This window comes from Apis cerana, linkage group LG15 (assembly GCF_029169275.1).
Source record: "Apis cerana isolate GH-2021 linkage group LG15, AcerK_1.0, whole genome shotgun sequence".
Classification (NCBI taxonomy): Eukaryota; Metazoa; Arthropoda; class Insecta; order Hymenoptera; family Apidae; genus Apis; species Apis cerana.
In genome coordinates this window covers 5,844,068-5,868,935 of record NC_083866.1, presented here as the reverse complement: position 1 = coordinate 5,868,935, position 24,868 = coordinate 5,844,068, and the positions used below count along the sequence as shown (strand labels likewise).

At 38.5% G+C, this 24,868-nt stretch overlaps 3 protein-coding genes and 1 long non-coding RNA gene across 5 annotated transcripts in view; 2 read left to right on the top strand and 2 right to left on the bottom strand.

The window, feature by feature from the left end:
* LOC114577320 (uncharacterized) overlaps window positions 1-24,868 on the bottom strand; it is a 49,889-nt gene that overhangs the window by 2,017 nt on the left and 23,004 nt on the right. The window lies entirely within an intron of this gene.
* On the top strand, window positions 1,410-4,952 carry LOC107996362 (cysteine-rich venom protein 6). Its single transcript, XM_017054386.3, has 3 exons — window positions 1,410-4,459; window positions 4,597-4,691; window positions 4,781-4,952. Exons 1-3 carry the CDS (start codon window positions 4,411-4,413, stop codon window positions 4,859-4,861), a joined length of 225 nt encoding a protein of 74 aa, XP_016909875.1. The 5' UTR covers window positions 1,410-4,410; the 3' UTR covers window positions 4,862-4,952.
* LOC107996361 (chymotrypsin inhibitor) lies at window positions 5,216-6,251 on the bottom strand. Its single transcript, XM_017054383.3, has 3 exons — window positions 6,113-6,251; window positions 5,533-5,633; window positions 5,216-5,451 (listed from the first exon to the last, which is right to left on the bottom strand). Exons 1-3 carry the CDS (start codon window positions 6,159-6,161, stop codon window positions 5,371-5,373), a joined length of 231 nt encoding a protein of 76 aa, XP_016909872.1. The 5' UTR covers window positions 6,162-6,251; the 3' UTR covers window positions 5,216-5,370.
* Window positions 7,702-10,036, top strand: LOC107996360 (chymotrypsin inhibitor). The gene is made up of 3 exons (XM_017054382.2): window positions 7,702-8,131; window positions 8,423-8,547; window positions 8,643-10,036. Exons 1-3 carry the CDS (start codon window positions 8,080-8,082, stop codon window positions 8,721-8,723), a joined length of 258 nt encoding a protein of 85 aa, XP_016909871.1. The 5' UTR covers window positions 7,702-8,079; the 3' UTR covers window positions 8,724-10,036.

Here is a 24,868-nt window from a genome sequence, read left to right as displayed (position 1 = left end):
ATTTGATATTATAATTCGTTTGAATGGTATTTCAAAATGAATTGCTATTGTTATATCGTATTAATATAATATTTTGTACGATGAGTTTGATCATGATGGATATTATTTTAAGAAACATTATTATTTCAAACTTCATTTCATTTTCAATTTATCATTTTTAAAAAGCTAAATTTCAATTGTACATTTTGAGAATAAAATTTAGAATTTTTCACCAAGCGAAATTAATCATTTTCAACGATTCAATTTATAAATTGACAAAATAAACCAATTACAGCAAAAACAAATAATAAAAAAAAACTCAAAAAAGTGAAAAGACGAAATATCAATCATTGTATCGATCAATATCACCATTTAATTATTTTCAATCAATACAAAAATCAATTACACTTCAAAATCTCATCTACCATCGATAAAAAAAATTTTTTAAGATCAAAGAATACAAAGATATATAAAATTTTAATTTTATTATAATGTTTTATCAACATATTAATCATATTTTTTTTTAATTTTATTGAGACCCTATTCTATTATCCTATATATTATCTTGCAATTATTATCCTCTCTATTATCTATTATCTTGCAAACAATGCTAATAATTCAGAATTATTGTTAATTATCTTGTTACTATAATCTTTTTTTCATACTTTTTCTATCGATGACTTAAAAATATTAATAATAATTAATGAAAATTAAGAATCATTCCATGAAACTGATATCATTTGGTAATGATAATCTATATAGTGACAAATGCTTAAAAATCTTCAATAAAAGAAATTTAAATCAAAAAACAGATATTACGATTTCTATTCCTTTGAATGCTTTTACGTTCTTACCCGTAATCTGCAAAAAAGTTGAATGTCATCCAACAACAAAATTCCTCTTTTAATAAAAACAATACGTTAGCAATTAATAAGCAATAAGATCTGTGATAAGGCAATTCGTACGATTTAAATTATTATATCGTAACTAGCGGAATCTAATTATCGTAATTTTTCGTAGGAAAATATTATAATCTTATTTAAATTGGACACGTATGATGCACGAAATTATTATTAATTTAGAAACACATAAATATAAGCAATAAATAAAAGGAAAAACAGATCTGAAAATAATTATTATTATAAATTATCTAGAAGAGCTAAGAAAAACTGATGCTTCTATTAATATAATTATTAACTTAACACGCACAACTTTGCGTCGGTGTCAAAGATTATCTCTGGACCGGAGGCCATTTCCTTCGCGGGAAATGGATCTATCCCGATATCGAGATCTCGTGGCGCGAGAAAAACTTGTTTAGAAAAATAAGTTGGCAGAATAGAGCAAGAATAGAGAACCGGCATTGTTCGAAATGAGAGGGACGGTGATTGGACGCGTTAATATCGGGTCAGTGTGTCAGAACGGGTCGTTCCGTGGGGGTAAAATGGTGGGCACAAAGGAGCCACGGCTTGCCTCCTCCTGCGATGTGACGTTGCACAGGGAGGGAGAGGGGAGAGGGGGTGAAGAGTGGGGTAAAGGACGAAGGGTGGCAAGGAAGAAGGGTAACTCGAGCACTTCCAATCGAGTTTCCCGCTGTCAGTGGCTGGTGGTCCCCGTTGACGTGGAACCGGCCTCTCTGCCCGTTTGCCAGCATCTCATGAAAACGCTAAATAGACGCCGGGAAGAAGCAGTATCGCCGGATAATGGCGAATTCATCGATTAAGTTAAATTGATACTTGCAACTTCTACGCCGATACCAATATCTCTTTATTTAGGATCGAGATAATGGATGTAAAACTAAAATTTTCAAATTTCAAGTTTTATCGTAGCATAAGATTTACGATAAATATATTTGGTTATGGTATATCGCTTGTGTTAAAGAAAATTAGGGATTACAATATTTCCGAAACGATAGAAAATCAAAGCGGGGAATGAAAAATTACGGAGATTGCATCAACGAAGAAACGTAGAAGCGAAAGATTAAAATTTTTACGTGTTTCACGACGTGATGAAATGAAATGGCATTTTTAAATCGGTACTTGAAGTATACTTGAAGATTGCGTTATCAGAGAATTATCGAGATTGAATGATTGTAGAAAATTACAAATGGTATTCCTAAGCTTTCGTCAATTTTCAGAGAAATGAGGTAGAAAGAAAAATAGAGAAGTAAGGTGGAACGAGGTAATAAATTTCATAAAGGGGGCGTTCGACTGCAGAAACGAATTATTATTCGAGAGGAGGGGTTGAACGTTATTCGAGGGAGGGAAGGAAACGTAGAAAGTCGATGCTGAGTGCTCAATAATAAATAGCATTTTGACTGTCGGATATTCGATTGTCGGGGAGGTCTCGTTGAATAAAACGTGGAAGAAAGAGGGATCCACGTAGCGCGACGAGGAGGAAAATTTTTGAACTCGTTGTCGGTCGAGACAATGAAATGGCATTTAAGGTAAAAGCAAACGCCGATACGAGAGAAAGAGAGAGAGAGAGAGAGAGAGACCCAGGATGCTGGATTGATCGCTGCGCTGACAAAGTGGAGACCCACGACTCTAAAATTTCCCAATCGAATCAGTCTTCGACCATCCACCTTTTCACCCCTTTCGAACCGCGCTAATTGCACAGCCTTGACAATGCCGTGCACGATTGATGGATCGATGCGAGAAGAATCGAATTGATCCTCTCGTCGAAATCGAGATAGTGAAAAAAATTCCTTTCAACGCTTATCTTGCGGAACAATTTTTTTTTCTTCGATCATTTCTTTTTTTCTTTTTATTCGTTTCTATTATTTATAGGTATTTGACGTTTCTTTTTGATTTTATAAATAATTATAATTATACACCTGTAAATTGACTATGATTGGTATAATTTAAGAAAATTGAAAACTTGTATTTTGTATAGGAAAACTTGAATTTCTCGATTTTTTCGTTTTCTTTTATTCTTCTAACGATGTTAATAATATCAATAATATTTTTTTTTACAATTATCAATTATAAAAAAAAATAATGTAATTAAGATGTGGAATTAATCTTGATTGATTCTATTTAATCATATCAATAATGCAATAATAGTAGAACAAAAAATCTTGTATTCGCTACAAGAAATTAAAAAGTGTTTATTCGTCTATTGAAATCAGATATTATAAATAAGGATAGAATAATAATGGATATTATTCTTATTTTGGAAAATATTATTTTATACGATTGTATTGTATATTGTAAATATTTTTCGATCTTAAATATTTATCTCTTGGATTACGTAATTTTAAGAAAAACGACCGTTTTCAGATAGCGTAACGATTTTTAACGAGTCTACAATCTAGACGGAAAGGTCGCGATCTCTGCCACAAGGCAAGATTTGTTGAAATTCGATTAATCGTGTTTGACGCTGTTAAAAATAACGAATAATAGGGTTACCTAGATAAATATTAAATAATTTACTTGATAGCTAAACACACAGTATAATTTTATTTCGATTATTTTCAATTTATAATATAAATAATGTTATCTGTTTTAATGTGAATATACATTTTAAATGTTCACCGATCATAATATCAAGATTAAAACAGGCACGATAATGAAACAACAATAAATATATTTCTTCAAATCGAATAATCATGAATTTTTGAATGAAGGATATCACTCATTCGAAACTCAACTCATTCTAATCTTGAATGTTTCACAATTATTTGATAATTAATTTCTCAATAACAATTATTTGACATAAATTACTAAAAACAAGAAAAATGATGTTAGAGTTTTAGTTTCATTGGTTATTTTGAGAAATGTCGGTTAACATTCCATATCAGATAGTTAATCATTCTTTTATGTTAATATATCACAACCTCAAGTAAACAATTCATGAGTTATTTTTTTAACTGGTAAAGATAAACGAACGAAAATAAATTTAAAAATTTGAAATTAACTTTCTCTTTACAATTATTTATTTACAATTACAATTCACAATTGTTATTCGATATTCGATAAATAACGACATTTATCTATCGATTGCAAGAATTATACAAATCCAATGCATTTGTTGACAATATTTAATTCAATTTCAATTTTTTTTAACAATTTTAAAAAATCTAAATTCGTTTTACACTTCAAGGTTTTACGTTTTATCGATTGTGATCCTTCAACGATCATTCCTTAAATTTTTTATAAAAAAAATCGGATAAGGCTAACTATTGATCATATGAGTAATACTCGTGTTACACTTAAAATATTCCTTAAATATTGCACGTGTATTTTAAGTCGATATCATTAGCGCGATACGAAATGGACAAGTAAAAATGATAAAGTAATAATAAATAAAAGCAACAATTTTCACAAGGCCGAACAAATCGAATATAAAGACCGGCCGTTTTTCACAAATTTCAAAAAGTAGTACTTTTATTATTTTCGCTCGAAAATTTTGACAGAAAATCCTGTTTCAAAAATGTCCCGTGCCGTACTCTTTGTTCTCCTTGTCGTTGCTTATATCTGTAGTAAGTACTTGCTTAACATCCAACGGAATATTCTGCATCTTTCAGATTTATCATCCGTTTCGTATCAATTTTTATTCTTTTTATTGTCCTTCATTTATTGCTCAATCGCAAACTTTGTGTTGTCTCGATGTATTTAGTAAGCAACGTGAACGCTTGTGGACAAAACGAACAATTTAAAGCATGCGGAGGTTGCGATCAAAGGTGTGGAGGTGAAAGAATCGAATGTCCCGAGGTTGGTGTCGCTCTATCTGTACACGTGCCGTGAAAATTCCGAAACCCGATTTCGTTCGATTTTTAAATATAAAAATGATCGTTTGTCAGGTATGTCAACCTAGCTGCGCTTGTATCAAAGGATTCGTAAGGAATGCCGCAAACAAATGCGTCTCACCTAAGCATTGTTAAGATCCTTTGCTACGAATTAATTAAAATAAATGCTATTCTTCAAATATAGGAGTGTTCGAAAAAAATAAAATGTAATTATTAAATGTGTAAATATGTTTTTATTTATTTCTTTTCTTTTCTTTTCTTTTTTTTTTTTATTCGCGTAATATTTTATTTGTCAGGCGAGGATGATATGTAAATTTGCAGTGATCCTCTTCGAAGATTTTTACGCGTACTCGCGACTTATCTTCAAAAGATATTAACTCGCGTTTATCGTGTTAAACGTGTATCGAGTACACGATAATATAACGTGTTGATTTCTTTCAATTCGTACGTACCTCGTACGATGAATAACAAATGAATTAACAAAGTGAATAAAGGCTTTGAAACGACAGTTTATTATTTATTTATATATATATATATATACATGTTTGTTTTGAATTAAAAAAGATAATACAGCAAAGCGAACGAATACAAAAAACAAAGAAAGCGAAAGAAAGCGAAGAGTGAATTCCAATTAAATGGGAATTTTAACAATTTTGTGGAAGGACACATGCCCCTTCACCATTTCTCAAGAATCCTTCCTGACACTGACAACCGATACGACATTGCTAAAAGAATAAAAGAAATAAAACGTAATCATTAATTAATTAAAAATTTTTACAAAGAAAAAAATGCGGTATTTTACAAACCATGGTACAAATACGCGTTTTTGGCTCGGCACATGTGGGTGCGCACGCCGATCCGCATGTATTGAACACTTCATTTGGACCACACTCCTCGCCAAATGAACCTTCAAAAACGCAAAGTCATCACGTTATTTATTATATATCACAATATATTCAATAAATCTGCACGGGATTATTTTTTCGTGAGTAAGAATTCTTCTTGACGGTCGATAAGATTTTTTCCCCTCCATTTATTTTTCTCGCACAAAAGAATTAAATTACTCGAATCTATCTCTAAAGATATATTTAGAGAATAAAAGTTATCTTTGAAAGTATTTTTATACAAATTGAGAGTTGATTATCCGAGAGATTATTGTCGATGCTATATTCAAATATTCATTTTTAAATATTAACTCGTTGAAATTATTCGATAAATTCATTGATCATTGCATCCAAAAACATCTAATTCTGTACTTTTATCGATAAGTGTAGAACGTATATAGCTACATGTATGAAGAACATTCAATAAAAAAAAAAAAATCGTAACTTTCAGAAAATTTGCAAAAATTTTCACTCTCAACTCGATATCAAAAACGTTACTTACTGGAGAAAATCGCCATAGCGACGAGCAAAATGAAGATGATTCGAGACATATTTGATTCGAGACTTTTTCGAACGACCAACGACTGAAACTACTTAACGTATCGAACTTCTCAGCTTTATATAGTGACCTTACGCCACGCTTGCACCAAGACAAATTTTTCTCCAACAACCGAATCGATCATCTTTTTTTTTTCTCATTCGCGGTGAGAAACCTAAAAATACTTAAAATAAATAAACCTAAATAAAATGTCAAAATAAATTAAAATAATTCGTCTATTCTCAATTCGATCGTTCGAATGAAAATTTACTCGATGTGAACGCCCCTTTACGAAACCTCGACCTCAGCTTCCTCCTCTCGTTGATCTACTACGTTTATCCTTTCCTACATATCTCCGTTTGTTATTACGTCATTCTCCGTTTCTTGATATCTGACTAGACGATGAAATATCGTTCGTAATGTTTTCATTTGCAAACGATCGATAGATTATCTTTGTATTTTCTCTTCTCGTTTCGACTCGATTACAATAATTATTTATCGTTTATTACGTGAAAATTTTAATTATGAAAATATTATTTATCATGAAAAAATATTGTTAACGTTTCAAAGGAATATCTTCTTTATGTTATAGTCTTTATGTCATTTTCGTCCGTTTAAATCAGTTTTCTTTACGATCGTCTTTTCTTCTTTTTGTTTTTGGAAAAAATTGTATGGAATAGAGTCGAAGAGAATAAAGTAAACGTTTACTCGATAGCTTCGATAAATATTAATAAAATTGATAAAGTCATACAAATTTGATGAAATATAAAATAAAAGATCAAAAAGATAAATTAAAAATCGTATTTATATTTTATCTAAATTTACACATACTTATATACTTAGTGATAATAAACTGATTAATTGATTAATTGATTAATCATCACAGATATTTAATCGATATATTTCGAATTGTATTTGAAAAATTTTCTAGATATTAAATTACGCACAAAGTAAAATTACACATCTAGTAACAATTGTCGATATTTGCGGAATATAAACACACTTTCCGTTATCAAAGGCCAACCTCTATGTACATCGTCTATTCTTCTTCTTCTGTAAACCTATCATAGTGGTTTCAATATTTTGAATTAATGTCGATTAAATTAGTCGAAAGATATAAATCAATGATTCTCAAGCGATATTCTATTGCGAATTCGTCTTGTATAGAAATAACTTGTTATTAATCTGTGATTACATTGGTATTAGATGATGCGATTTTTTTTTAATCTCTACAAATTCACGAGAAACAAAAGTTACGAATCGAAAAAGAGGAATTTGTTAAAAGAGAAAGAAAAAAATGTATGATATAGACATTGTTTATTTTTAATATTTAACAATATTGAATATTGAACTTTCTTGGACATATATTGCTTATTTCTATTCGGTTGGCGGTAATTATAATAATTATAATAATTCGATTAGATTATTTTGATAATTTTTTTATTAATTTGTTTAAAAGAAAATTGTTTAATTTTAAAATTAAAGAATTATATTAAATATTTTAAATGATAATATATTGAGATTAGAACAAAGAAATAAATGATAAAAATAAAATAATAATAATCTTACTTACCACCACATCTATCATATGATATATATATATATACCACTTATATAATGTGTGTGTACACATATCTTATATACATTTATATCGTACATTTTATATCTTTTATCTATCTTATATCCTTTCCTAAATAATAATCTAAAGAAAGAACAACGAATTAATATAAAAGCAAACTGCAACGACAAACTGCAACGATTAATATTTCATTAAGAACAGTTAGGTTCATTAAGAATAGTTACGTTCTTTTGACTGTTTAATTATAAAAATATATTTTTAATTAAATATTTTAAATTAATTGTTTAATTATAAAAATATATTATAAAAATATATTAATTATAAAAATAATAAAAATATATTTCTCGTTATTATGATTCGAATAATAACTATTTTTCTTTTATTAACAGTAATTAGTTACTGTAGTAAGTAGTATAACGTCTCTTATTTAAAATATTTTATTTCTTTTTTTATTTACTTTTTATTGAAGTACATTAGAATTTTAAATAATTTTATTATAATTAACTTTTAAGTAAAATTATAAATTCCCATGCCTTTTTCTTTTCAATATTTTCTTCCAAACGATTAATCTGCAGTTATTATTATTAGTGAATGGACAGTGTGTTTTTTCAAATTTTTAAAATATCGTTTCATTTTAATTTGTATCTCTTTTCGCGATAGTTTAAATAATATTTGATATTCTCTGTGATCGATAGGTGCATATCCTGATGGAAACGTGCAAAATGAAAAAGTGAAGTGTGGTCCCAATGAAGAATTCACAAATTGTGGTTCAGAATGTGTGGATACTTGTGAGAAACCGGCATCACCTGTTTGTAATCTGGTTAGTCTAAATTAAATCTAAATTAAGATTTTGACATTCTTAGATTTGTCACATGGGCTAATAATTAACATTTGTATCAACTTTTTTTGTTACAGAAATGTGTTATTGGGTGCCAATGTAAACCAGGTTTCGTAAGAAACAGAGAAAGCAAGTGTGTTTTGACACGTGATTGTTGAATTGACAAATGGCCAAGTATCATTAGATTATTTATATATATTTCTGTAATACTATAAAAAAAATTATAAAAAAAATGTACATATATGAATTGTATATATTTATAGATACATATAATCAAATAATTAATTAATTAATAATTTATTAATTAATTATAATTATATCAACTTTTGCCTTCGTTAATGATAATTAATGATCAGATTGAATGATAATTAGAAGATAGATTGCACAAGATCAATTTAAAAAAAAAAATCTTTAAAAAAAATATTATTTTATTAATATTAATAATAATATTAATAAAAACAGAATATTATTGTATTTTATTTTTGATATAAAATACGTAACACGTAAATATTTATCTCTATTTATTATATTATTAATTTATTATTTATTTATTACATATGAACGAGAAAAATAATTTTTTCTTTACATTATTTTTTTTATACTATATTACAGAAATATACTATAAGATAAAATGCTTATGAAAAAACTAAAAAAATTTTGTAACATTCAATTTTTGTTTAATTATTTATCAACGAATTTTTTGAGTATAAACACGTAAAAATAGAGAAAAAATAATTATATACAATTTTTAAAAAAAATTGCAATTTATTAACAATATTTTGTTAATTTGTACAGTTATTTTTTATATGCAAAAATTTATTATATATATCAAATAATTCATCAAATTATTAGAACTCGAAAAATTAAGAAAATCGTTAATTTCTTCGCAAATATCAACGATCACGCTATGTAAATATATAAGAACGCGCAAGGTTAATACACGCCAGTTTCCATCGAACCGTCGACGAGGTAACATCGAACGTAGAGTTTCGATACGATATATTATTAATTTTAATTATTGTAATTATTGTTTATTGTTTTATTGTTTTATTGCGCATTATTGTTTACGTTATACGTTAATACGTTATACGTTAATAAATATCAAAGAAATTTTATAAATCTTATCTCAAATCCGATTAAAACGTTTTCGCAACATTGCGAAATTAAATATTGACCTTTAAATCGATCGATCATTTTTGGGCAATATTTTTCGCTTATCTCATATTTCCAATAATTGTCAAAATTATCAAAATTACGAAACACGCGCAGTTGAATTATCAATTTTACAATTTGAAATGAATTACTGACTTGTTGTTTCATTTGTACACTTTCGATCAATAAGATAAATCTATTCTCGAAGAAACAAAATCTATTCTCGAAGAAAAGAAAGAAACAATCGCGAGATTTAAACGACATGTATATATAAATAAAATTAAATAAAGAGAATGTTTATTTTTTTCAAGAAGCAAAAGTTTACTTTTCACTAAAAATAACTACCAACGAAATTAAATAAATGCGATATCATCGAGGCTGTCAAAAATCTCATCGATAACAAGATTATATTCGAAATCGAACGGTTAATTTAACCAATCGTTCGACGGAACGAGACAAGGAACGATGGACGATAACAAGCAAGTTCGTTCGAATGCAGTCGCATTTATCAAGGTGGGGAGGCGGGTTAACATCGGATGGCGATTCTGTGAAACAGAAGTTATCTATTTGCCATGTGCAAAGGGTAAACAGTGTTTAATCGAAATCGCGTTGAATCTGTCCGCAAATGTGACTTTTCTCGCGTAACTAACGCCTCCGCAAACAAGCACATCGATCGAACAAGCCTCGATTACCGATTCCCCAAGAAACCTGTGAAAACACGTCGGTCCAATTAAAACTTACTACTACTCCCTATGGAACAAGGGATTCTCGATCGAGCCAAAAACGAACGTTACAACTTTTTAACAATCCTTGAAAATCATGTGGATAACATGCGCATAAATAATCGCGCTGTGATGTATACAAAAAAATCTCATCCCGTTATTTCTTCAGATTCTTTTCATCTTTTCCAATTATACACATAAACTGGATCTGCAAGAATTTAAAAGAATGCTTTTCCCTTTCAAAATTAACGCGTTCTCGATTTTTCGGGACACGTAAAGAATTATAGAGGAATGATCATAAAGAGATGCGACGAAATTTAAAACGGCAGGTGTATACTATGAAACGATATCGATATTTTATTAACACATAATATATATATATATATATATATAAGGCATCAACAGTGTTGACAGTATTCTCGATTCCTTGACCCAATAAATATTTATATATCATAGAAAAGAGGAAAATTGTTATCGAATTTTTTTCACGGAAATACGATCGATTCCAGACTTGTATGATCGATTTCATGAACAAGGGTTGTCGAAAAGTCTTTGGAGAGAGCCTTTGAGAGAAGCGAATCGTCGATGGGAGGAGGAGGCGAGGGTGAATCGAACCTAAATTCGTGGCATATTTCGATGGAAACCGAGTTTCCTTCCGGCTGGTTGATTCAATATGTTCCATCCGCGTAAAACGGAGCCCAGACGGAGCTATGGACAATACACTTTTCCCGAACGAATCCCGTGAACGCGAATGGAATATCGATTGTATCCGCGGAATGGAAGAGATATCAAAGGCAAAATTTTGTTTTCCTTGTTCGATAGACGTTCGATATCGGGATTAAGGTCGGACGATTATCGTCCCTTTTCCGCTTCTTCTTCTTCGATGGTATTAAGGAAGATGCGATATTGGAGGGGATCCTCGATGCGTTTCTCGAAGATATGTTTTGTTTTCCTCGCGAGAATCGGCCGATGATGGACACGGATAGATCAGGACGATTTTCAAATTAGAGCGCGTTTGAGGATATGCAGTTTTTTCACAGTTTGCCAATTATAATTACAAATAATTATCGATTAAGTTTTTTCTTTAAAAATAAGCGACGAAGCAATTATTAACGCATATTTGCCGAGTTGACAAAGGATCATCGTTGCGACGGATGAAAAATATTTGAAAGCACGTGCGAAGGGAAGGATGATAAAAATTTGGAAAATATCGATGGTGTTCCCTGTTTTGCGAGATACGGTGTCGCGATATAAAATATCTTTGGCCGAACGGTCCATTTACGGTCGAAAATTTAGTCGAACGGCGGTACATAAAATCTGAACGAACGGGACCCGTCGTGGGAAGCGATTTATGGAAATCGAAAGCCTCTTTAATGGAGACGTTACTAAATCTTTCCCTGGATGCTCTTCTATTCCGCATTCTCTTCTAAAAACGTATTAACATTTTTGAAATATTGGATCGATAAGCTTCGTTCAAAATTACGAGTCCTATCGATAATTCCGATTCATAATAAGTTCAGATCAGAGGGAAATAATTCGTTTGAAAAAAAGTAATAATAAGAGGATTCTGCGAAAAATGACGACAAACGATCAAATAAAAAAAGAGATTTGTCATCATCGGTAATCAAGAAGCATGAAATCATCACTTTTAATTTAATTATCCGCATTATCGTTCCCCAAACTTGACTCATTATTTACCATTTCAAGTTGGTTGACGAAAACGCCTAAGTAAAATCGATCCGGCGTACACGCGAGTCAAGCGGTTTACCGTCAAAAAATCGGTAAAGGAGATATCTTTAAGTATTGATCGAGAATTAAAATAGCAAAGAAAAATTTAAGAGAAACGTGAAAGAAACGTAGTCGTATGATATAAATAATTATTAAATTCTACAAATATATTATCTATGGGAATAATAATAAAGAGTTAAAGAAACAAGAAAAAAAAAAACAATGTAAAATTACTTCAAATGCACTTTCGCGTACGTATCACTCCGAATATGATACATATTATGATCGATAAGTCAATAAATCAATAAATTTTGTAATAAACAAGATAAAATAATATCTTAAATTAATATTTCCTAGAAAATAAGATTAGAAAATAATCTTTCCAGTACATTCATTAAAAATTATCCATATATCTAGAATCTTTAAAACAAACACGGATAAGTAATCGCATCGTGGATAAGTTGGTTGAAAACAAAGCGTACATATAAAAAACCGTGTGCAGAAAGGAATTTCGCGAAGCCCATTCCCTCTAATTCGTTGGAAGCCCCCGGCTAATACCAAAAATTGCTACTCCACCCTCGACTTCTCCTTCATTTTCCTCACGTGGATCGTCGTTTAATCGTCTCCTCCCTCGTGATCGATCCCCCCTCCCGACTCGAGGAAAGAATTCTCCGAACACGGTCGCCGGTTGGACAGATTCCTCTCCATTACGAAAATTACGGCTCGATACGAAATGCCATTTCGACATTTTCCTTTCGATCCTCGATACCCGCAAATTCATTTCTCGGGTGTAAAATTAATCCAGATACACCGAGATGGTCGGGAGAGAGGTTGGATTACCTGGATATGCACGGTGTAGAATATCAGGCACGCCTGTTTACGGTTGCCAGGGAAACACCGGTGTGCACCGGATCGACAAGGGGATTCTCTCTCGCGTGTCCATCCGTGAAGCTTGGATTCGCGCCACTCCTCCGCGTCGCCGTCGTGTGCAGCCTTTGAACGAATTAAAGCATTTGGGAAATTGGATTCCTGGCCGGCGCGGGAATGCCGGGTGTAGATTTGCCGATTGGCTTTCGCTTTTAGCGCTGCCCGTCCGAAAACTTCGCCCTTTCCGTCTTTCTTCCAATACGACGAAATTAATTGATAAAATTTTCTCTCCTCCTCCTCCTCTTTTCTTTTTCCTTTCTTTCGAGAGCAATCTCACGGTTGTAAAGATCATTTGTATTGGACGATTCTGGAGAATGAAAGTTCCACACCTGAAAGCGACGCGGGAATACCAAGAGAGCCAAATTTCAAGGCGCCTATTTATGGTTGCCTTGGAAACGTATGCGAGCACGAACCCCTTTCGCGAGTCCGGCAACCGCGATAACTGTCACCGTATTTTCGTGACGATACAAGGTAGAACGAGGGTCGTTAAGGATAATACGCGTGTACTAAATTTCACGACACGACGGACCGGAGATCGATTAAGCGGATATTTATTGAAGAAGATGGTGGAAGATGGGCGATATACGATGGGCGATAATTTTTAAAAACCGATTCTGCGAACACACAGATTTTTCAGAGAATCGATGAAGCGTTTAAATCAGTCCCATTTCTACTTTGGTCTTTGAATTTAAATCGAGAGACTCATCGAGACTCGGCGTAATAATTTGAATTAAATTCGAAAAGGAAGAAAAAAAGGAAAAAGCCTCGTGGAACGAGGAGATTGGCGTTTCAACTCGAAACGACGCATAGGAGGAGCGTTAAATGGTCGCAAAAGCGTGAAAATTGTGTTGGCTCCGCGGCCAAACTTTCGTCCTCCTCGAGGCGGACGATCTGGAACGTCGCGCCGATTAGATCCGGCCAATAAAGCCGGGACAGTTACGTCTCTAATAGCGCGCAATTTCGCTTTCGTTTAATTTCCAAAAACTGTTTCTACTAACTGTCGCACGATCGCCCGACGAGACCACGTTAATCCACGTTAATTATCCGTCAATCAGTCGATTACTTAGCTTCCGTTCTATTTATAAAACGAGAAAAATAACTGTTTTCCGCCAAAAATTTTAAAGTAATCAGAGTATATTCGTTTGCTCGTCGATTAATTTTGAGCGACTACTTTCAATTCAATCTCGAACTTAAAAATTTCAAAGTCTCTGCGACGCGCTTACATTAAAAAAAAAAAAAAGAAATACTGTTCAAATCAACATCGTTCGAATCCCTCGAATTCGGAGTTCGGTTTCGAATTTTACATGGAATCGTTGGCGCTCGAGAAGTTGGAACGAAAGAGAAAAAAAAAAGAAAAAGGCGGATGATAAATGGATAAAGATGGTATCGCGTCGCAGCAGAGCTCGTGACGCTGATCGATCGTAAAAATTGGCGATTCCGCTTAGGTTGTCGTTTCCTCTCCATGCGCATTACCCTTCTCGTTCGCATGCAACGCTCGAGTTCAAGCTCGTTCCACTTGGCATAAAATATCGGAATAGAGAAGTGTAGTGTTTACACCGTCGATCCTCTCCTCGACGAGATGCAATCGCGCGAGCACGTACCAGCACGTATTTCCACGCGACGCGAACCACGTGCATCCTTGAGCCGCTTCGAGGTTCGTGAACCTGCCTCTCCTGCGTGCGGATGGACGCGAGAGGATCGAGCGCGGGATCGAGCGGCCAAGCCTTTTTAAGAGAGTTATTCGTGAAAAAAGGAAAAGGAAAAAAAGTGTTACGCGAGATAAAGAAGGGTTGCTCTGTTATTCGGAGGGGAGGGTGAAAAAAAATGGGAGGATATCTATTTTCCAGCGGGGAAAAAAATGGGGAGAGATAAGGCGAGAAGATTTTGCCATAAGCTATAAATATAATTTGTTTATACGGGTCGAGGATGAAAATATGTCGGCGATGGAGACCGACGTACCTTGGGAAAATGATTCAAGATTTTATCGTTTCGGGTGAACGTACGATATGGATCTTTAATTGTTCGATATCGATATCGCGATAAACGCGATTCGTAATGGTTCTCGAACGATGGATCGTTTGGAGCAGCGAGTGAAACGCTAATTACTGGAAATTCACGAGCGCAAATTCGTGTTCGATCGAATCGTCCGTGTCTTGGATCCATCGGAGGATCGACGTTCGTCTCGAAGCCATTCGGTCGATTTATCGCTAAACAAGGAAGTCGACTCGGATCGCCGATCTGACATTTTCACAGCCTTTCACCGGGTCGCTACCGTCCAACGAGCGTTTGAAACGTTTCCATCCAGAATGGAGTCCAAGGACCGCCACGGTTCAACATCTCGTTGCGCAACGATACGCGTGTATCTACAGCGTCGTATTACCGTACCGGTCAATAATCCATCGCCTCTTCTCCCCGAGTTTATCGAGTTGGGGCAGAGCGAGGGAAGAGAAGAAGCTCGTGAAAGGAGAACGATCTTTTTTTCTTTCCTTTTCCTCTTCTCTTTCGCCCTCTTTTTTCCTCTCCTCTCGAGAACGCGTTCGCGAGTACGCCGTATGTATCCTTATTTGTAGCTCGTAGAACTCGACAGATCACGGATGCAAAACGCGAAATACGAGCGAGCGAATTTCATGCGCTCGTGATCACGAAGGCGGCGAGGAGTCGTGAGACCGGCAAGTCGTGAGAGGAGGAATTTCGCAAGCGGGAAAAGAAAAAGATTTTGGAGAGTTTCGAGAGGAGGGGGGAAAGGAAGAGCGCAATTTTGGGCAACGATTCGGGCCGGAAACCGCAGACAGCTGCGTGGGTACGCGACGGCAGAAGCGCGCGTACGAATCCGGCGACAGCCACTCACTTACTTGCGAAACAATGGACAACGATCGGAGGACGAGGAGGCGCGGTTCGCTGCCGGATTAAAGGTTCCTCGATGCGTCACGCGCCTCTTGGGCGCCGAGTTAATGCCGCCTTCCGAGTAAATTAATCAAGAGATCGTGCCTCGAGTCGGCCATTCGCTCTCCTTGCGGGCAAATTAGATATGTATAGGTTGGCGAAGATCTCGAGGCGAGAGAAGGCTTCGTAACTTGAATTAAAAAAAAAAAAGAATTCGAAATATTCACTATTTTCATCCTGCGTTATCCTATACGCCACTGTATCCTTACTTTTCTCTCTCTACTATCTTCCTTATTTATTCCACGTTGCACGCGTTGCGACTTAATAGGTATTTTGAGAATCGCGTCAAAGCCAAGAATCGACGCAACACTGGGGAAACGCGAGAAACTGGGAAACACGGTGGGCACCACGCTCGTAAATCCAACGATTTAACTTGGTCCGACGCTAGTTCCCTCGAGAGGCCCACCTCTTCCAACCCCTCGTCGTCCTTACTCTCTTCCAGTTTCATCCAGTGTTGGCCCGCTCTCTTCCTCTCTCTCTCTCTCTCCCGACTGTCCCGATGAACCAGTGAATCCGCGAGGAGGAGAGGGAGAATCGTCCCCCGTTAATGCCGAAGTAATGACTGGGGTGGCAACGTTGAAGAACCCTCCTGACGAGTCGCCATTGCCGCTGCTCGCTCACCTCCCGTCCCAGCCACCCCAATAGAGCTCTCGTGGGGTTGGACGACACACGCGTGTTCCAGGAACCCCGTGTCAATCATGGCCAGCGGGATCTGGGAGTAGGGGTAGGCTTGCTTGCTCTTGAAAAATAAAATCACCGCCCCGAAACTCGCGTCGAGCCATTCGCATGGAAATTTCGCCAACAGACCACGTTTCTTCCATCTTCGAATCGTAGATTCTTTCTTTTGCGATCGGTTAATCCAGATAACTCGATTTAATTTTTTTTTTTTTTTTTGGAGAAAAGGAAGAAGGAGCGGAATGGTAGAGTGGAAAGATTGCTTTTCACGGAATTTCGTTCGATGAATGAAAATAAAAATGGGAGGGTGTCGTTTCCACGTGTTGCTACTATTAGATCCGTAAATCGGATGGAACGGAATCGGGCGGAGCTATCGCGGTTTCGTCCTAACGGCGTATAATAACCGACCGAATGGACGATAACGAAATCCATAAAACGGGTTACGCCCGGTATCCTAGATTCCGGGAAGCGTTCCACCTGCTCCTCCCTTCCCTGCTCCTCTGTCCTCAACCCGGTATCCTATCTGTCTCGGCTAGCAGTTACGATCCTAATCGTAAACAACGGTATGGCCGATCGGTCGCCATTAAGTCGGCGCCCGAAGGGAGCGAAAGGGCCGGCCCTTTCGTTTCTCCTCTCCATTTCCTGTCGCTGGAAACTTTCGCCCTTGGGCGGCCACGTGATCGGCCGAAAACGAGGAACCGTTTACGCAGGTGGCCCGGTGGAAACGGCTCGTGCCCTCGCGTCCAAACGAACGGAACGATCGAATGGAAAATTACGACCGTGTTTCGACCAGTAGTCTTCCTCGAATCGAAACACATCTTCGCTTTCTTCGCGCGCTTCGTTCTTTGCTTGTCCAACAAGAATCGAAGAATTCGAAAAGTCGAATTTACGAAAGTAAAGTAAACGAAAGACGAAGCTGCGGCAACCTGTGGAATCGCCATGGTGGGTAAATAAATAAGGAGACGAGTCGAGAAATGGATCGACAAACGTGAGTAACGACGATTTGTATTCCGCGAGCGAAATGGGATAAAAATTTATCCTGTAATAAACGGAGAAGCCAGGTTTTCGTTAATAACACGGGAATTATAAGGATAATAGAAGAATTAATGGTCGGAAAGCGGCCCATCCAAGAAATCGGGAAGCAACGATGAGTCACCGACCTTCGTAAGAGACCATCTGGCCCGGAAATCGATTCCATCGATGCGATTGCTTCTACGCACTACCCTCTTTCTTCCTGGGTAGAAGTGATTCTCGATAATCCGCGTATGGAGAGACCTGAGGTACGCGACGGTCGATCGAACAAGTTAACGAATTGAACGGAGAAGTAACCTTCGTTACTCGCCGCCATCGTAATTTGTGGTCGGCTCTCTTTCCGGTCGGCGGCGCGAGCGCCACCTCGTCGAATCGTCCGCCAAAGATAAATGAAGGCTCGAATCGCGGAGGATCGAGACGATTTGTCCGTCCGGTTGATGAACTCCAGTCGATTACGCCAGGTTCGTTTGTTTAAATCTTCCATCCCTTCCATATTCGCGCCATCTTCTCTCTTCATCTTCCCTCCGCTGATCCAACCCCGGCCATCAATCTCGCGAGACGTTGACGACGTTTTCTCCCGCCTTTCGCCACACGGATCGCTCTATCTCGAATCCTCTCGCGAAAGGAGAGCTTATGACTTGTTCCTCGTCTCGTAACTCCTGCATCCAAACTTTTCCTTATAATATTCGAAAAGTTATACCCAACTTTGGGTATTTTTCTTTATAGTATAATGGATTCGTCAGTTTCACTCTTTCACATTTTCGTTCCACGTTTTCGACTTACCTCTTTTTAACTCTCGCGCTTATCTTTGATACAGAATCGATTCAGAAATATATATCATCACTCAGAGATTTCTTAACCTCGGCATTCTTCGGGTTCAAATCGGTGGAAAAATTGAAATAATACGGAGAGGCGCGTGCGTCTCGGAACTCGCGGCGTGCTGGGATCGCAATTCGGAACGCGGCGGGGAATAAATTCTCTTTGAACTCTCGCATCAGTCACTCGCGTCCCCCTTTCGTTCTCCTCTAATCCGCCTTTGCGAGATCGTTACATCCGTGGACGACTTTCAGCGAGCCGTGAGCCACGCTTTCGATTTCTAAGATTAATATCGTCGGAGAGACGCGAGTCGAGTTTTCCATTCGCGCCTCTTTTCAACGCAGGGCCCGAGAAGCCAGATGTCGTGCGTTCGTTTGAGAATTTCCTCACGGCGTTTTCCTTTCATCCGTACAGGATCGTTGAATCGGACGCGAGAAAGAAAGGGGATCGAAACGAGGGGAAGGGTTTTCTCCAAGCATTGATTCGAGGAGAATCGATCCGTGTTTCCGGATTGTTGTTCCTTCTTCCATAGGTAATCCTATTCGGATATAGAACGAGTGGATGGAATTAATTATTGATTATGGGAATGATAGAATCAATTAGAACGATTTCAATCGAAAAGATATCGCCTTTTATCCAAACTTATGCTTATTAAAATGCTCGAGTAATTTACTTGTTACAATTGATCCGCTGGTTGAACTACAATTATTTGAGATTATGTTTTGAATATTCTTAATTTCAACTATTAAATTTTGCAGTCTTCTTACGTATGAAAATTCGATTGAAAAGGAAGACAGGTTAAATTTCACTCTCTTCCTCTCCGATATTCCTATATTAAAAATCCGCTCGATTGATTACCTCCACCAAAAAGCAATATCAGATCGAAGATTCCCCGTATCCAAATTGATTGGCGCGTGATGCAGCTTGATCCGGGAGCGTGGAAAACGAGTTGTGAAAGGGAAGTGGACAGAAGAGAAAGAGGCTCGTTCCCAGATGACGGGATGGCTTTTCAATCTCGCCGGACTATATTTTTTTTTGTCCCGGGAATCCCGATGAAAAATCGCGAGCGCAACGATGATCGATGCGCTCGCTGATACACGGAGGAGAGAACAGAGGAGAAAAGGGAGAATCCGTGTGTGTATATGTATATATATTTTTTATATATATATTCTTGATGCGTTATCGGCTCGAAACGCAGCGACAGATCCACATCAAGATAATCACGACGATACGTCATACGGGAAAAGCTCACACACGGGAATGAGACACGGATATACAGGGATTTGGTTGGTATATACACCATACGGGTTCCATACGACTAGCTTCTCCATATTCCGTCGCCCTCCATCGCGATGGGTTTCTCATGGGGTGCAACAAAAATCAGGACTGGTTAAATTAGGCATCTGCCCGCGTTACACGAATCCTAGGACATTTGTCAAGGAGAGAAACCGGTTCTGCCTTGTGAAATTTATCAGAGGGAAACTAATGGACGTGATGGAAAATGAAAGGAAATTTGCGAACCCGTGAAAATATTCGAGGAGAGGATATCCAAGTGGATGGAAATAATAAATTTTAGATATATATATTCGAAAACGAAGAGATTAAAATTTCCACGTGTGTTTCGTAATTCAGCTCGATAGAATCGAATATTCCACATATATATATACTATACAATTTTCGACCATAATTTTACCCACGGCCACTAACGATCCTCGAGATAATAATCGGACCAAGCCAATCGTAAAGTAGCATCTGTTCCGCTTTGAAATATTTCCGCGGTTCCAACTTTTTTACGATCTTTTACGATCTTTCACCAAAAGGAGAGAGACGGTACACGTGCTCCGCCGAATTCGGCGCCACGTTTCCTCCCGGCTTTCGGAGGAACCGTGAAACAACCAAGGACGAGTGCAAAAGAGTAAGGGCAAAAAGAGAGAGAGGAAAAAAGAAGAAAAAGAAACGACCTGTTCCACGCCTTCGATTCCGGCTGCCGAACAAGCGGACTAGTTTCCGCCTAGCGCGAGGTTTGACCCACATACAGGAGCACGTGTGCGAATCCGCGTCTTCCCTTTTTATCCGGCCAGGAACGAATGTAAATCGTCGCTGGTGCACGCGCGTGTACGCGCGCGTGTTGGAGCGGCTTAACACGTAATAGGGGCCCTTTGGACGGAGAGAAGGAGAGAGACCTTGGGGCCCCGCATAGCGCGGCTAACTGGCTCTGCCTTCCAGCTGCCGCATAACACGCACCGCAACTTCGCCTCTCCCTTGCAAATTATCGCGACCTTGGATTCTTCACGGCCGACCAGGAACTGCACATGCGATCTTCTCCTATATATTCCACGGCCAACTTCGCTCCCTGGAATTTTAAATCCCCAGCTTTTTCTTCCGCCATTCCGATTTAAACCGACTTTTCGTGGGCTGCTATATTTTTTTCCACGTCATTTTATATCTCACAACTTCCCTACAAATTTGTTCTTTCGTGATTCATTCTCAAAAAAAGAAATAAGTAAAAGTAAAAATATGGTAAAGTTTCTTGGATTTCGTCGAGTCAATACAGATCAATATTCCATCGATGGTTGGCAATTTTTGCTTCTTCTCTCGAGGAATTAATTAAAACGAAAGTACAAAGGGGTGGCGACGAGCCGGGCCGAGCAAAGTGTTTTCGATGCGTCTTAGAGGCCCCTCGGGCTAGACGATGGGCCGAGATAGGCCGAGATATCGAGGGTACGGGAATTACGGGGCGACGAACGGTCCTCGAAAGGACCCCGGGGGCGTTGGATCGTTATTTTCACGGGAGCCGGTTGCTCAATGGCCGCGGTCCACGATATTACGAATCTGCTCTTAATCGGGATTCTGTCGACAAATCGGCGGACAACTTGGAGAAAAGCTCGGAGAAAAGTTAGAATAATAAGAATTCGATCGATCGAATATCGCGAAAAATCAAAGCCTTGGAGGAGCGTTTCTCGGATCGACAAAGCGAAATTTTAAACGAGGGAACTTCAAAGGAAATTACAGGGGAATAAGTTTAATAATAAGTGAGCAACACCCTTCTCCTTTCACCTTCGACATCCGAGATCATCAGCCGCAAGATGAATCTAAGAATCCTGGCGAGCGAGTAGCTCGATAGAGAGAGAGAAAGGTAAGGAGAAAGGTAGGTGTTGAAATGAGATCTCGCGAGACAGATGTTTCCCAGTGGAAATTGCTCGATTCCGGGTTGGCAGAAGGGTGCGAATCGTTCCGCGAGCTAATTCGCGACCGTCTGTCGCAGGTCATCCGATGGAAGAAGATGACGCGCGGTGCCGTGGCAATATTTGAAATTCAGATGCTCGGATTGTTTCGCTAAATCAAGAGAAATGTGGCCCCCGGTGAGTCTCAACGGCGAAATATCGCGTTTCTCAACCCAGCCCCGTCACCGCCCCTCTCGCGCCGAGTGCCACGTATGTTTACGGCTAAATCACTTTCGTCCTTCTTTCCCCGACACCTTTCATATCTTCCCCCCTTCCTCCTCCCCCTGTATCCTCGAACGACGCCATACACAGCCCAATGAAGTATAGAGAGGAAGAAAATTTCCGGCTCGAGTGGAACGTTCCCGATCGATTCGCCGATACGTTCGTTTTGGCACCGCGCGTGTAGTGCTATCCTTTTCGTTGCCAGCTCTCTCTCTCTCCGCTCTCACGACCGAGAGATACACTTTCTTGGAGGAAAAAAGTTTTTCTATTACGATAACAATGCTCGCTACGTAGATCCGCGTACCAGATAGCGATATTCACGGAACAGAAACCGAGAGAACGGGGGACCCGGAGTGAAGAATCGCCGATTTTAATGGCCCTTTATTACACCCGGCTGGCTCGTGCCCCGAGAAAGGAAAAATCAATACCAGAGACGTGCCGTTTAATCCGCCACTCGGTTTATCCGTGCACGTTTTACTCTCCCTGTTTTCGGACGATTCCGAATCTTTCGAATCATTAATACGTTCAACTACTCGTCGCGCTATTCGTCTGGAGATAGGTAAACGAATGCTCGAATCGTTAGAGATATCAGGTTTTTAGGACGAAATTTTTCAGGGATGATTCGAAGCGAGGAGCGTTCTCACAATCGGCGCAGCGTCCTCGTTTCGACTCGAGGACACGGCAATAATTCAGGCCCCGTTTTAGACGCGATCGGGGATGATTTAACGCGCATTGTACCACTGTTCGCACGTTGGATTTATGAGGATCGCTGTCCTGCAACCGGAACACCGGTAGCGGTCCCTGCCAAGCGTCGCAACTCCCATTATGCCATAACAATTTTTACGGGCGCATCTTTTTACAACTGACGAACGAAGGAAGAGAGAGAGAGAGAGAGAGAGGGGAGCAGCAGAGGGATAAGATTCTAGGGTCTACCTGCGCCCTATTGTACAGAAGTGGAGCAGTTCTCGAGTTCCTCCACTTTATTTCTTCCTCGTTCAATGGAGTACCGCAAAGGTCGTTCTATAGCGTTTTTGTCACGGCCCTCCGATCCTGAGTTGCTTCTGTCGAGAAATACGCAGTTGAAGAAATAATCAAATGGTCTCATCTCCGCGCCACAAATTCGAACTCATCTTTCGGAGATAAGTCGCTCCAGGGACGAGAGCAAGATATTTTTTTTCTCTTTCCAAATCCTTTCGTTTCCTGTTCGTTTCCAATCGCGCGCACGATATGGACGTTTATCGTACACGCGCTCTTTCACCACACTTCTGGTGCCCCATTTGCGGTCTCCCCTCCCCCTCTTCTCTCCCCCCGTCCGCTTTCTTTATAAGCTCGTACCACGGTTTTCGGCCATAAATATGCTACGCGCATTTCCAGGGGTGGGAGAGTTCCTCTTTGTTTGCTCCTGCTGGCAAACTTGGAAGCGGAGGGTGTTCCACGGGAGAGGAAACGAGCGGAGGAAATGGAGGACGACACCGGAGAGGGAGAGAGGGAGAGAGAAGGAAAGGAAACGGTCCGGGACAAAAGTGGGTCGTGAGAGGGCGAAGAGGACGTGGAGGAGCGGCGTCGTGGAGAAGGGAGAGGAGCGACTGTTGGAGAGGAAGGGAGGAAGATTCTTTTTCTAGCGCGACTCCCGGCCAAAATAGGCGGTCCTTGGAATCTAATTATTAGTACGTCGGTTGGAAACTCGGGATTATTTATGTCCGTTCTTTGTTCGACCGCGGCACGTCTCTGTTGGCTCGCGTACCTTGGAAGGAAAGAAGGGAATTTCGGGATGGGGGAAAAAAAGAAAATAAGAGTGGAAGAGGTGGAAGGCGCCGACGTCGAAACGATCGCGGTTGATCGTAAGTAACGACGGATGAAATTCCCAATCGACGTGGATCGTGAGTAAGAAGATCCCTCGGGACGGCTTTTTTCGCCGCATTCCATCGCGACGAGTTTGGCCTCTCCGACGATGTTTGGCCCCGGGAACGACGTTGGCTGCCGTTTTTGCCGTTCCATTAAAGCCGAAATTATGACGGCAACCGAGTTTACCGGGGCGTAACGCTTTCGTGAATTGGGAACAAAACAACCGAGCAGGGGACAACTGAGCGAACGGCTTAATAAAATACAAGCCTTTTAAAATTTAAATCAGCCGAACTAGCCCGAGATACCGGGGGATACCGCGCATCTGTGCCCTAGTATGTGGGTCAGGATCTCGATTTCCTGCTTTTACAGCTTGTTTACGTATATATATATATATGGTCGATTCGATTACCAAGAATGTTTCCGATTCAAAGTAAAATTTAAATTACTCGATCGTGATCGCGTAATCTTGCGATCATCATAAGCGATTTACATAAACCGCGTTACGTAAAGCCGTTATATAAAGAGTTCGTCGTTTTATATTTCGTCCCTCTTATCTAATCCACGAAACGAAATTTGTCGAACATTTACGGCTAAAGTACCGGTACAAGTATCATCCCCTGTAATCCACATAACGAGGGTACAGATGTGCCCTCGACCTTGTCGAATTTCGCTTACAAGGTTCATTCGCTTTCCTTCGCTTTCGCTGCTTATAAAGCAGTATTCGGTATTATAAATTCAGTGTTATAAAATCGTGGCATCGGTGGGTCGGCGTGCATTACGTGTTTAACGTATCCATCGAATCCCTGAGCCATCGAGCGCGATGACTATCAACGACATCTCACCGATCTTATTCGAATCCTTCGAAGGCAACGTACGAAATTTACGAAAGAAATGGTGTGAAATAATTGCAGGAAACAAGGATCCTCATTAGCGAGAATTCCAGATGGGGTGGTTGGCGAAAGTTTAAATCGAGCGAGGTATCCTGGGAATGGGTTCTCGGGCGTATTCACAGTGGAT

Bases quoted from the DNA above. Each gene is read 5' to 3' on its own strand.
- LOC107996362 (XM_017054386.3), top strand. From the start codon at position 4,411: ATGTCCCGTGCCGTACTCTTTGTTCTCCTTGTCGTTGCTTATATCTGT. The intron at 4,460-4,596 runs GTAAGTACTTGC...CGATGTATTTAG, and splicing joins TGTCGTTGCTTATATCTGTA to TAAGCAACGTGAACGCTTGT. The intron at 4,692-4,780 runs GTTGGTGTCGCT...ATCGTTTGTCAG, and splicing joins AAAGAATCGAATGTCCCGAG to GTATGTCAACCTAGCTGCGC.
- LOC107996361 (XM_017054383.3), bottom strand. From the start codon at position 6,161: ATGTCTCGAATCATCTTCATTTTGCTCGTCGCTATGGCGATTTTCTCC. The intron at 5,634-6,112 runs GTAAGTAACGTT...GCGTTTTTGAAG, and splicing joins CGCTATGGCGATTTTCTCCA to GTTCATTTGGCGAGGAGTGT. The intron at 5,452-5,532 runs GTTTGTAAAATA...TTATTCTTTTAG, and splicing joins AAACGCGTATTTGTACCATG to CAATGTCGTATCGGTTGTCA.
- LOC107996360 (XM_017054382.2), top strand. From the start codon at position 8,080: ATGATTCGAATAATAACTATTTTTCTTTTATTAACAGTAATTAGTTAC. The intron at 8,132-8,422 runs GTAAGTAGTATA...TGTGATCGATAG, and splicing joins AACAGTAATTAGTTACTGTA to GTGCATATCCTGATGGAAAC. The intron at 8,548-8,642 runs GTTAGTCTAAAT...TTTTTGTTACAG, and splicing joins CATCACCTGTTTGTAATCTG to AAATGTGTTATTGGGTGCCA.